The 13,465-nt window shown below is 38.0% G+C and overlaps 1 protein-coding gene across 9 annotated transcripts in view; it reads right to left on the bottom strand.

Annotated features, from left to right (window-relative positions):
* Positions 1–13,465, bottom strand: part of NPNT (nephronectin) — a 78,044-nt gene that overhangs the window by 38,063 nt on the left and 26,516 nt on the right. For 5 of the 9 annotated variants that reach the window (XM_029942388.1, XM_029942373.1, XM_029942398.1 and 2 more), the window contains 2 exons: positions 9,295–9,387; positions 4,752–4,844 (listed from right to left, as the gene is read on the bottom strand). In XM_029942388.1, coding sequence (XP_029798248.1) covers positions 4,752–4,844; positions 9,295–9,387 — 186 coding nt within the window. The remainder of the gene's footprint in view (positions 1–4,751; positions 4,845–9,294; positions 9,388–13,465) is intronic. The other 4 variants (XM_029942423.1, XM_029942407.1, XM_029942425.1 and 1 more) reach the window with 1 other exon arrangement.

Below are 13,465 nucleotides of genomic sequence, written 5' to 3' on the forward strand. Positions count from 1 at the left end.
AATGAGAAAACCTCAGTACTAATGTAACCGTTTAAAATACCTCTCTATATTAAAGAATAAATGAGAAAAGGAGATCAAGCTGCTGTAACCAGTCATTTACATAAGAGACAGAGCCTGTTTACACCATCTTAATTTTAATGCTGGTTACACTAGAGGTGACCAGAAGCTTTCCATCAGAAGTGGCCTTATTACAATGAGTGGGCTGTGTGAATTCCTAGAGCTTAGATTACAGAGTACTTGTGGTCTCTGTCCACAAAGGACAGATGGAAAAATTCTCCACACAGACTCGTGTCTACAAAGACAGACTATCCTCATGGGTAATCTACCTGACTCCAGTAGCCTCCAAATACCTAGGTTTACTCCTAGCTTCCCTTCTGACTATGTGATCTTCCTCTTTCAACTTCTGTTTTAAAAGATATTCTGTGAGCCTTTCTTAGTTTACAGGAAGTATACAAATTTTAAAGCATGAGGCTGCTTTGACCTTTGAAGGAAAGCTCTATTTTCAGAGGATAAGAGCTACATGAATTACAGTGATCACTATTGTGGTTTCTCTTATTCAGTTTTACAGATTCTCTATAGTGATCTCAGATTAAAGAAGAAATTTCAGTTTCCTTTATACTGATATATCAAGTCACAAAATAAACAAAAAAACCCTACACTCCAACATATTTTCATTTGGCAGTTAAGAAAGCTATATGGAAATACTACTGAATAATACATAGTGGACTATTATGCATTTTAGGTTCGTTCCTTTAAATATGAACATAATATTAATAAATTTCACATTGTAAGAATTTTCTAACCAAAGTTGAATACTGCTTCAAGTGAACATAAAACTCATAATGACAAACACTAAAATACTAATGCCCAAATACAGACTTCATTAAAAATAAATATGACCACATGTTTGTCTGGAACTGTCAGCATAAGCTCCTGGTTAGATCAATTATCTATTAATCCATGTCATCAAATCAGAAGTACAGGTATATCCAGTGGCAAGGTGTTTTAGTCTAATCAAATTTAAATCCGACCTGCTCATTTAATGGGAATTTATAGATTTAATTAAACCACCAAATTACATTGCTTTTATAACCACCCAATAGTTATTACATCTACAAATGTTTTCTTATTTTACTAACTTTCCAACATGGTCTTTTTTCTAACATTAACACAACAGTGAGCAGGTGAGTCCCCAGCTGGGCAAAGCCTAGGAAGGTTAAGTAAGCAAACCAGATGCTTTCATCAGCTGCCATGTTCTTCTCAGTTTTCTACTTTATTGTCTCATGCCCGGTCAACAGCATTCAAAACAATCATATTTAAAATACATTTTTAAAAAATTTCCTCAAAAAAGGTGATTTGCCGATTATACTATCAACCAAAAATTTCACTTCTCCATTACATGAAGTAAAATTTTTAAATCAAGGAAAAAAGAAAAAAGAAATTCAGCTCCCCTCTCATATTCTTCTAACTTGTATTTCAGCATTTACTAAAAATTAGAGTCAGGGAATCTTTTCTCATGTTCTAAGAGAAGTTAATTATCATTCCTAATATAACCATACATCCCTGTAATTTCACACCTGGATTTGATAAGCTCCTGATATTAAATAGTATTTCGGGGCACCAGGTGTCTCAGTGGATTAAGCATGTGACTCTTGGTTTCGGCTCAGGTCATGATCTTACAGTTTGTGAGATCCAGCCCTGTGTCAGGCTCTGTGTTGACAGCATGGAGCCTGCCTGCCTGGGATTCTCTCTCTCCCTCTTTCTCTGCCCACCCTCCAAATAAATAAATAAAAACATTTAAAATAAAAAATAAAAATTTAATAGTATTTAAATCTGAGGATGTTGTTAGAGAAAGACTTTGTGCACTAAATATTTTCTGCACTAAGCAAATATAAAACAGAACAGTAGAGGGGCGCCTGGGTGACTCAGCTGGTTAAGCATTTCACTTGGGCTCAGGTCATGCTCTCGCAGTTCATGAGTTTAAGGCTCACTTCAGGCTCAGTGCTGACAGCTCAGAGCCTGAAGCCTGCTTCAGATTCTGTGTCTCCCTCTCCCTCTCTCTCTCTCTATCTCTCTGATCCTCCCCTGCTCACACTCTGTCTGTCTGTCGGTCTCTCTCTCTCAAAAGTAAACATTTAAAAAAACTGAACTGTACAATAAAGCCGTAGAGTAAGACTGAATTCTATATTTCAAGGGAAAGATATTGATGGATATAAAACACGTCAATTAAGAACACTTAGGTTTATTTTTAAAGAGCCAAAGAAACTTCTGTGGGTTCCTGATGCAAACTGGCCAGATGTTTGTAGCTCTAAGCAGCTCATACAAAGGATATTTATGCTGATGGAAATTTCTTTAGACACTCTGTCCATGAACTAAAGCTGAAACCAAGTTATGACAGCTCCAGTCTTGGCCAATAAAAGGCCCCTCAAGATTGCTATGAGAGTTTTCGTGACCCAGACTAGGGCTGCTGGTGGTCTTCAGTCCAAATTTATCCTTCCCTTCCCATGAGAAAAAAAGTACTCTCGGGTTAAGAATCATGAAACTGAAAGGAAGTGAAAAACAAGAAGTCATAATTCAAAAAACAAACAAAAACAAATCCCCCACCTGGGAATCACTCTATGAAGTAATATGGAAGAGGAAATAAACATGCAGCATTCATTGGGTAAATGCGGAGACATTTGTTAGCTATTTTACTATTATTAAATTGACACGTTAATATCCAAATGCGTTAAAAGCACTTTGAGAAAGCTGTACTCCAACAGCTGGAGTGGCGGATACCCCCTGACAGCTGGCTGGTGCTGAAGTCTCCAGTGACTGCCACCATTGCTCCATCTGCTACAGGCATGTGTGTCCTAAACACTTAACACTGACCCTTAAAAAAACCACTGCAGAAATTATGAAATAGCATTCCACGATAATCCGTGTTATCAATATTTACCAAATATCAGACTTCTGCTAAAGCAGGGAGCTTCAAAAGATTAAAAGCATCTGGTGTCCGGGTGATGAACTTCTTTTTTCTCAATTTTCTTCAGGGTTTCTAGTTTATGATTATTATAGCTTTATTTTCTTATTGACCTAATGCCTTATAAAATTGAGTTAATATGTGCTACTTCCAAAATCTCTTAGACTACTGACCTAGTAACATGTGTGTTATTATCAAGTCAGAAATTCAAAACCAACACTTCCAAGTTATAGCCACTTCTCCTATAATAAGTAGAACAATAGAAAGAACATGATCATATTTTCTCAAATCAGTCTTAAAGGTGATAAAAGAACCTAGGAAAGAAAACTTCAGTGTATTTACTTAAATTCACTTTAATCTCGGGCTTTCTCTACAAGTTTGTATATAAATTATAAGGAAACTCTATAACAAAAAAATTAATGAATTCTGTCAGGTACCTACTTTATCACATTACAATTAAACCACTTACATATCAAATGCTCTGTCATGTATACATTCTATAAGCACATCTATTAGAGTGAGGAGTACATTTAAGCAGGCTGACCGTTTCAGGAGCTTGGGGAGGTGGGACGGGGTGGAGGGAGGTGTAGGAAGAGAGCTAGTCCAGAACAAAAATGCAAGCTGCACAGCATTATAATTACACTGTAGGAAAAAAGAATCAGAACTTTTGTTAGCATGCAGACACTGAAAAGTAGCCTGAAAATTCTAGAATAGAGTCACTGAATAAGACAACCCAACGGATTTTTAAAGAAAATAATCTTTCATTCAGTTAATATGGTTGGACTTTTTTTCTTCTTTGACCCTTAAACTTGGCAATGTGTCAGAAATTTAACCTTTTATTTTACATTTTATCTGGCTAAAGTGGAGGTCATAGGCAAATAGATGTCAGTAATTCAACTGCTCTAACTTTGATTCTTTAAAACTCGACTGAAATGAATTCTATTGCCCTAATTCTTGATGCAGAAGATACACAAGTGGATCAAGTGCCTATCAGCAGAGAGAAACTAATTAATAACTTAAACTATTTTAATTCAGTCATTCTAAGTTTCTACATTTAGGAGTTGGGTAAAGGATACAGTCTTTTAAAAGAAAAACTATAAAATCATGCTGCCACCTAATTTTTGTACAAAACCTTCCATCATAATGAAAACATTAATATTTTTGGTACCTTCCCCCACACCAGCCCTGCAGGTGAACAGGGCAGGAATCACTCCCCCCATTCCTAACTGGCTTGCTAAGATTCAGACACATTAAACGACTTGCTCATAATCACAAAGCCACTTATAGGCTATACTGAGCCAGAACCTAGGCTTTCTAATATTCCAAAATGCACACCAAAAGAATGAAATGAATAATCTATGGTTTGATTTCCAGGTAACCTAAAACTCTATTCTCCAAATACAGTGGCGGGGGAAGAGGACTTCATAATTTCTGAAATCTACTTAGCAAAAATCATCAAAACCCCAATATCAGTTGCTTTGGAATTCCTGACTTCACCTATGAAAATAAAGGTTATTTTGCCAATTGATTTTTAGAAAACATTCTGAAGCCCAGAAAAGAAGAGAAGCAATTTATTTTTAATGCAGTGAAAGGACAGTGGAGGCTCCAGGTTTTTCAGAGCACAGAGAATCAGCACCAGGTGACAATTCCTGCTGCTTGCTTCACAAGCTCAGGACACTGAAGGCTGGGTAGCCCTGGGGCTAGTCTTCAGGACATTTGCAAACAGTGACGAAACTGCAGGAAGCCGTGTAGGTGGGAGGGCAGACCACCTGAGATAATGCACGCTCACCCCTTGAAGGTAAACTTGTGGCTTGACGATCCAGGGGTTGGAAAAGAGGCTGTTCACTGCCTTGGCCAAGAGGAGTTGGGTAGAAGTGTTCGTCTTCACACCAGGAAGAAGGTAATAAGAGTCAACTTTGAACGGATGTCATTTTTTGCCCTAAAAATCTTTATAAGTATATATTAAACAATTACATAAAGTTGGTGGATTTCAAAAAGGATACTGTACATGCTTTTAAAAAATTAGTTTCTGTTCTTCTGGTTTCTCTTAAGTTTTAATTTCTACTTTACTTAAAATTTATCACTGTCCTCTTGCTTCCCAAGAACACAAGTACATTTTACTCTCATGCATACACGCATACATCATTCCTACACCAATCTTTAGAGAAACCACTAAAGAAGAGATAGTCATTTTTTAAGGCATGATTTTAGTCACTGACAAAGACAGAAAGCTCAGAAAACAGATTATACAAATACTGATTACAATCTACCTGCTCTATTTAGTGACACTGAAGTCTTAAATGTCCAACTCAAGACTTTTTCCTTTATTATTATGTTGTCCAACAGTTTAAAATACTTCATAATTATGCACAAATTTATGATTTGCATAGAGCTTATTTAAATAAATAACATGAAAGTTATCAATATTTTCATTCACATGGAAGAACTTATGTTACATTTAGGCCACACTTAGTAGGAATATACAATAAGCTTTCCACAAAAGAGGTTATTAACTTGCCAAAATAAGATGGGTAAGACTCAAAAGTAGAGTCAAAAAGCCAATCGCATCTTGTTTCAAGACTTTCATATTACTAACAACCCATTAAACTTCCAAATTAGATGAACATTGGTTTCTGGGTTGAAACCACACATCTTTGAAAAAGTAAGGCTATCAGAAATTACCTTACTATTCAGGGGTATAGCATTTAGACTGCTGTCTTAAGGAAGGCAGTCAACTTTCAGATTTACCTAAGCCACCAAAGTTTACTGTCTGGTTCTGTGCTACAAGACACTAGTTCTTGGGGTGAGGAATTCAACATATGAAACATAAGCTTTGTCAAAACATCAGGAATTGATATTTATAAACTGTTTCTTCTGAAATTATTATAAGCCCTTAGTATAAGCCAGAATTTCATGGTGCCATTTCCAGGGCCGGGAGGGGGCTGCAGGGGGTGATTAGGAGAACTTACCTAACCTTGGTCCATTCAATCTTCTGGCTCCTGACTTCAGACCCTAAGCCTGACCCACACCCGACCATATGCCCTCAACTCAGCCCTCCAGGGAGATCACTGCATTGTGGGTGGTTCTGCCCACGGATCTTCCTGGTTGCCGACCCTAACCCCAGCCATGCCTCCAGCTGTAAGCATGCCCACCTCTTGCATTCAAAAACATAGCTATTTCATTTCTGAAAATATGCAATGATAGGACATATTACATGATAAAAATCATTTCCTAATGAGAAAGTTATAAAAAGATTATTATCAATAACAGTATCGTCTTTTGGCTGAAGGGATAGAGAACTGGTATGGGTACAGAGACTCAAAGAGGAGGAGAGTATGAACGAATAAAATTACCAGAGAAGTAAGGTGAAGAAAAAGTAAACCTTGCCAGAGTTCGGGTTGGCATTTCATTACTGTGAAAGGCACCATGTGCCATATAGACTATGCCCATGGTCCGGCCAAGCCTATGATTTTATAAGTGATCCAGCCATCGCAAATCCAGAAGTGACTCAGGGAAGAGCAAGCCACCACCAGCAGATTCACAGCAATCTTGCGACAAGGCTGTTAAATTAAGCCAGTTGCAAAGTGGGCTTGCTTGGCTCTTCTGGCTGCCCCCCAAGGCAGCTCTGGAAGCACCCCTTAAAGGCTTGCATTCACACAAGCTGTTCACTCCACAAATCAAGATTCTTTCTTACATCACACAACTTGCAACAATTTTTTTTAGTGAGTACTTGCCTTACACAGAAACCTACTTTTAATGAAGAGCTAATTTCTAGTTCTATGAAATCATTTCAAATATACCTCTTCTTCACTTTTTTCTCCTCAAGAAAAAAGAAACCTGCTGGAGTTCCCATATCTCTGAAGCATATTTGCCAGTTTATTAAAACGTATGGTCCAGATAAAAAACAGTCTACATTAATTTGCCATGTAACAGATACGGACAATTTGCTCTAGTATCATTTCCTGGTGTCTCTGGACAGTTCTCCCACGTACCTAGCTCCTCCACAGCCAATGACCCTGACGAGGGCTCTCAGCCCACAGATTCAGGCACGGCCTACAGTGCTGGACCGGGCAACTGCATGGAACCCTCATGAATATGGTGTTCAGGACCAAGAACCATTATATGAAACATTCATTCACTTAGCAAATATTTAATGTGCACTTAGCATGTACAGGTCATTTTAATAATAGTTTTCAGGAACCCAGAAATCAGAGACCAAAAAGGGTTCTTGCTCTCAAAGACCATAAACCATGCCATTGGGAACTTGTCACAATTGCTTTTTTAGTAAGGGAAGCAAAGAAAGAGATAATCAAAAACATGTATGTTGACTGTAAGCTGTGGTTTTATATTCAAGATTGGACTTGAAATTACATTTGCAGTGTCAGCACTATTTTTTGAGGGTGTAAAATTCCATTTTGCTATTCATGAAATGCTCTTTCCTCCTAAGGAATATAGTTTTAGGAGGCAAGATTTCAACTCAATAAATTTCAGTTTTTCTTTAGAGAAATAGACAGGTATGTATTACAGTTAAAAAGTACATGATAAACTCTTATTCTGAAAATAGGAGGTACCCAGAGATAAATCCTTATTACAATAATAGTTTCAGTGTCTTTGAAGCATATTAAAGTTTATGTCGTTCCTGCAAATACATTTCAATAAATTTCTCTTCAATCTCAAAGTGGCTTCTTATAATAACCTTCTTTGTATAAATTCCTGGCATCAGGACAACAAAATTTTATGGTACTGATATAGCGATGAAACCTCTGATACTTTATGTTTACCACTTTACAAAAGGAAGCGTGTGGGAACTCTAAGATGGACACATTGATAACTCAATAATCAGAACCGAACGTGTCACTACTTGCAAACTTAGACTGGGAAGGAAAATCAAATGGGTTTTTGAAAGAGTAAATGGAGATCAGAAAAACTCCACTTACTTCAAAAAGACTATCCAGGTGTGTTTGGTAAATTCCAAGTTAAAAAATAATATTATAAGTCATAAAAGAAGCATTGGAAAAAAACAATCAAATGACAGATAATATGGAACATACTTTAGAAAAACAGGCTCTCCCACCACTGGATAGATCACATTTCATTAGCAGGGATTTCCTCTGATGGTTCAGGGACAGTTACATATACTTTCAAACATCAGTGTTCTGGACTCTTGTGGGCTGTTGTGACCACAAGTCACGAGTTTCCATGACATATATCAAGGAGTATCAGATACTGATGAAAAGAGTGTTTATACAATATGATTTCCGTCTCTGATGAGGTCAAGTAAGTGATCTATGAGACAGGCAGGCCCCATGTAATTGTTTCATTCAACACTAAAAAGGATAGAACGTATTACGTAAATTTAAGAAGTAAAAAATTGACTTTTTTCTCCTTGTATCTCTTTGGTGAAATCTAACCCCACCTTTTCTTTACTTCTGTTTTTTTTTTTTTTTTTTACTCCTAATAATAGAAAGTTAGGGTTTGAAATTAATTAAAATGACAAGCCTTGTCAGATTTGTTAGCATGAGACAGAAGATCACATCTGGAATAATATTTTCATCATCTAAAACTAAATTAACAGAGAAAACACAAATTATATCGCCAATAATCCTAAACAGACATATGGGTCTTTCAGCAACTAATTCTGTGAGCTCAGACAAGACACTTAATATCTCTGATGCCTCTTTAGGTGAAGAATAACAATAAGCTATTATTTATCATTTAATTATCATAAATAACACTCTACCTCCTGACACTGTAATGATGAAAATAGATAATAAATGTAAAAGACCTGAGGCAGTGTGTTAGGTAAACATTTGCTTTTATAGACAACTTAAAACAAAGTAAGTAGGTCAAAATCTTTATTTCTCAAAAGAACTTTTACAACCTGGTAACAGTTGAGGGGAATTTAATCTCAAAAACCAAAGGGCTCAGAGTTTGAAGGGACCTCAAAATTTCAGGTCAGACTTCCTACCGAACTTTGAGTACCGAAGGGGTTTCATCTCACTGGGGTCCAAGGAGACAAACGATTTGCCAGAGCTTCCCAACCAGTTAGTGGGAAAACAAGGATGAGCAGAATGGAAGATGGTGTGCTTCTCTTCTTTAAATATGTATTTTAATTAGTATCAGTGAGTAAGAGGACGAAGTTCTTTTAATTGCCCTCTGATGAAATACACTTTAAGATTTCACATTATATTTTTATCTTTCAGAACATGGCAGCTCACACATTTAGAAACAACAGTCACAGAAAAGTAGTTTGGCATGAGAACTTGTAATTTTATATTGGGCAGAAATAGAGAGGGCTTGTGACCGTAATTTGTGTCAGACTGTTTTCCTACCTTGATTGCAGGTTTTTCCAGCATATCCAGGATGGCACTTGCACTTGTTGGGTCCAATACATTCACCATGTTTGCACTGTGGTTGGCATACAGCTGTGAAGAGAGGATTTCAGGCATTATTTCTAGGTCAGCTGAACATCAACCACATAGCATCTATGTCATGTAGTAGTTTGATAATAAAGAGAAGACTAAGAACCTACAACAGAATAGCAGAAATAAATAAATTCACTATGGGTGTGGTAAGCACTGTTAGACTAAGTATTTTCACATACATGTGGGGTGTGTGTATATCACTTGGGTCTGGAAAATGGGTTAAACTTAAGTACAATCTGAAAGTAGTAAAAAAAGACAAGTAAAACTATGAATAAACACAGCTGATGTTTGTTAAGTTACATTATAATAACCTGTACCTGTAATTTCAAACTCATTCCCCCAAAAATGCTTCAAAAGTAGCTTTTAGTTCAAAGATATGGGGTATGTATGAACTCCAGATAAATTTCTCATTAATCTTTATTTTATTGAAAATGCTGTTTCTAATATGAAATGGTTTGAAATAAAATAAAAAACTAAAATTTAGTATTTTTTGGAACTTCAACTTAAGATCAACTTCATCTTGATCTTTTTGAACCCTAGGTGTGTTGCAATTGCCTTCACCTTTGCTATGGCCTATCACAGCAAACAGGAAGTTCTATTTTAGTTATTATCTTCCATCAACTGAGTTTGTCTTTCCTCAAGATTCCAAAATGCTGTAAAACGTCACTCAAAGCTTTTCACAGTCTTCTATTTCTGCCAAGACACTGGTTAGAATTTATTCTGTTTACTCCATACCAGTGATTCTCAGCTGAGGCTATCTTTGTCCCCTATGTAACATTTGGTACAAACAGAGACATTTTTGGTTGTCATCCTGGGGAGACGGTGCTACTGGCATCTAGCAGGTAGAATACAGGATGTTCTACGCACCCTACAATGCTCAGATAGTCCCCTACAAAAACAAATCATCCAACCCAAAATGTGAGGGTGCTGGAATAAGAAGCGTTGCCCTACACCAAATTGGTGCATGGTGCTATGTGAGACGCTAAAACAGAAACCTCGTTGTGTAGCATAGTCTCGAAGAACTTACATGTAGATGAAGAGACAAAACAATCAGTTTTCATTTAAGGCAACATTTGTTTATGAGGAAAATGGGTGGCACATATGAAATTTGTGAAGGAATCATCATATAATCATATCCACAGAGATTTGCACAGAAAGCCTCAGTAGAGACTGGAGTTGGTTCTTAAAGGCCGGGTAGACAGAGGAGGGGAAGACTCTCCGAGGTAAGGGGAGTTCTACAGCAAAACAGACTATCATTCACTCAGGGGACACCTGAGGCAGGGAAGTTAAAGGGAGAGCTTAATGTTGAAATGGAAAAATGAGATGTAGACCATCATAGGTGAGTGGCATCAGATGATGACGTTCCCTAAATTTCAGACTGAGGAAAATATGCCTTATCTTTAGGAAATGGGAAGTTTCTGGAAGTTTATCATCATCATCAGGATAATTACCTGATGAAAATAAAAATTCTAAGGATATTAACCTGGTGGTGTTATGTGGGATGGACCAGAAAGTCTAACTGACACGCGAAAGGCCTGATTTGTTTGTGACAGGAAGAGGGGCTTCAGTGAGCACTGAGTGAGGAGCAGACACTCTTGAAGACCAAGGGGATGGAGTCGACAATGACCCTGAGTTCTAACGTCCCCGACACCTGTTATTTCCCTAGCAGCCAAGGCTGCTTTCACTCCGGGATGTGCTCCTAGTTTCCTCCCTCACAGTTCTCAAGCATCACTTCCTTCAAAACTCAAAGACTCCTGTAAAATCAATGTGCTAGTTATTGTTGGTGTTCCCTACACTTCCTCACTCAGCTCTCACTGCCCTTGCCCTCATCTGGCACTCCACAGGGCTCAGTTGCCAGTTTTACTTTAAGCTTTTCCTGCTCGTCACTCTACCTTGTATCACTACTAATCCTGAGTGCTTCTCAGCAAGTATTAAAAAGCTTCCAGAAAGAAGGGATGAGCAGAGTATAAAGTGTAAATGGCAGAGAAATGCACTTGGAAAATTCTTAAAACCTGATTTTAGACATGGTGTGAAATTCAAAAGGAAGCAATTTTGGTCAGGTCTTTGAGAAGAAATGAACCATCTAGGAGGGCCTTCAATATAATTCTTCAGTCAACTGGACACCAGTAGATGGTTTATATGCAGTTTTAAAAACAGGCCCCAGAAATAAACCACGTTATTTCCAGGCCCCATGACCAAGAAACGCACATTAAAATTTTTTTTCAAATTAAAAGATTTTCCATAGATCTTAGTGTTTATATAAGAATACAAGGTGAATGAATCAATGATCACTGAGGCACCCAGAGTGTCATAATTTAAAAAATAAACATCTCAAAATCAGTAAGTAGAAGTCAAAGTAATAATCCCCCCAAATAGCTGGAATTTGAAAATATCTCTAAAAACATGAAACAGTAGTTTAGGAAGTACCACTTAACAACACGGAGAGTTTTTTTGAAACAGGATGCATTCTCAAACAAACTTTAGGCGCCTAGGCTTACTGCCTTGTGACCCCTGACCAGAAATCCTTAGAGGTTAAGAGGCTGAGATGGTTGGGATGAAAGACAAAGCCTTTCAGAATATGCACAAAATATGACAGAAAGGAAATGAAGGGGTTTGCAGTGAGTGCCCAGTGTTCTCATGGAGCTCCACTGTCATGGGCTTACAACAGCAGAGGAGATCCAAAGGAAGGTTAGGGCAGATCATAAGAGGCACTGGTGGCAGAAATCTCACTGGGTGCTTACCAATACCTATTTTCCCCTTTTTAAAAAGAGAATGGCAGGGCACCTGGCTGGCTCAGCCAGTTAAGCAACTGACTCTTGGGTTAGGCTCAGGTGAAGATCTCAGGGTTCGTGAGTTCGAGCCCTGCATGGGCTACATGTTGACAGTGCAGAGCCTGCTTGGGATTTATTCCTTCTCAGTCTCTCTCTCTCTCTCTCAATCCCTCTCTCTGCCCCTCACCTGCTCACACTATCTCTCTCAAATAAATAAGCATTTTTAAAAAATAGAATGGCGTTTCTGTTTGCCCATTTGGGGAGTGGGGAATGAGTTGGCAATGGAAAACTACATTACCTATCTTCCCTGGTAGATATGAGTAGCCAAGAGACTAAATTCTGGCTGACTGTAGGTAAACAGAAGTTATTGGATAGGGCTTTCGGAATGCACTTCAGAAGGGGGTTGACTAGTAATGGCTGAACTACACTGGCCACTTTATGACCATGAGGGGATCCTGAGAAGGGAGAAGGGTACAGAGCAAAAAGTCACAATATTAACCCTGAATAACCATGCTGGCACTGTTCTTTGTGTCACTGGTATTTGTAGCCAAGTACAATTCCTGACTACCCTTGAACACAAAGTTATGGAATCTGAGTTCATTTGTGTTTATTAGCAAGCCAGCAAATGTTTTCTTTGGCACACATTTAGGATAGAAATGTTATGAATAGATCCTAATAAAGAAATACAACTTGTAAAATTTATTTTATACCTGTAATATCAAATAATCAGAGAAGTAGCTAAAGAACTTCATTTCTAAATCTAAAGAATTAGAATAAAAATACATATTGAGGGTATGCCTGGGCACCTCAATTGGTTAAGCGTCTGACTTTGGCTTCATGTCATGATCTTGTGGTTTGGGGGTTTGAGCCCTGCATTGGGTTCTGTGCTGACAGCTCAGAGCCTAGAGCCTGTTTCAGATTCTGTGTTTCTCTCTCTCTCTGCCCCTCCCTTGTTCGCACTGTCTCTGTCTCAAAAATTAACAAACATTTTTAAAAAATACATATTCTTTGGGGCATCTGGGTGGCTCAGTCAGTTAAGCATCCAGCTTCAGTTCCAGTCATGATCTCACAGTTCATGAGTTCAAACCCCACCATCGGGCTCTGTGCTGACAACTCAGAGCCTGGAGCCTGCTTCAGATTCTGTGTCTCCCTCTCTCTCTCTCTCTGCTCCTACCCCACTTGCGCTTGCTCGCTCTCTCTCAAAAAAAAATTTTTTTTTAAATACATATTCATCTTGAGACTAGAGAAACACTATTCCAACGTCTGCTAAACTGGTCCCCCTTTTGGTAACCCTCTTCACCAGAATG

Source organism: Suricata suricatta, chromosome 1, assembly GCF_006229205.1.
Source record: "Suricata suricatta isolate VVHF042 chromosome 1, meerkat_22Aug2017_6uvM2_HiC, whole genome shotgun sequence".
In the NCBI taxonomy this organism is placed as follows: Eukaryota; Metazoa; Chordata; class Mammalia; order Carnivora; family Herpestidae; genus Suricata; species Suricata suricatta.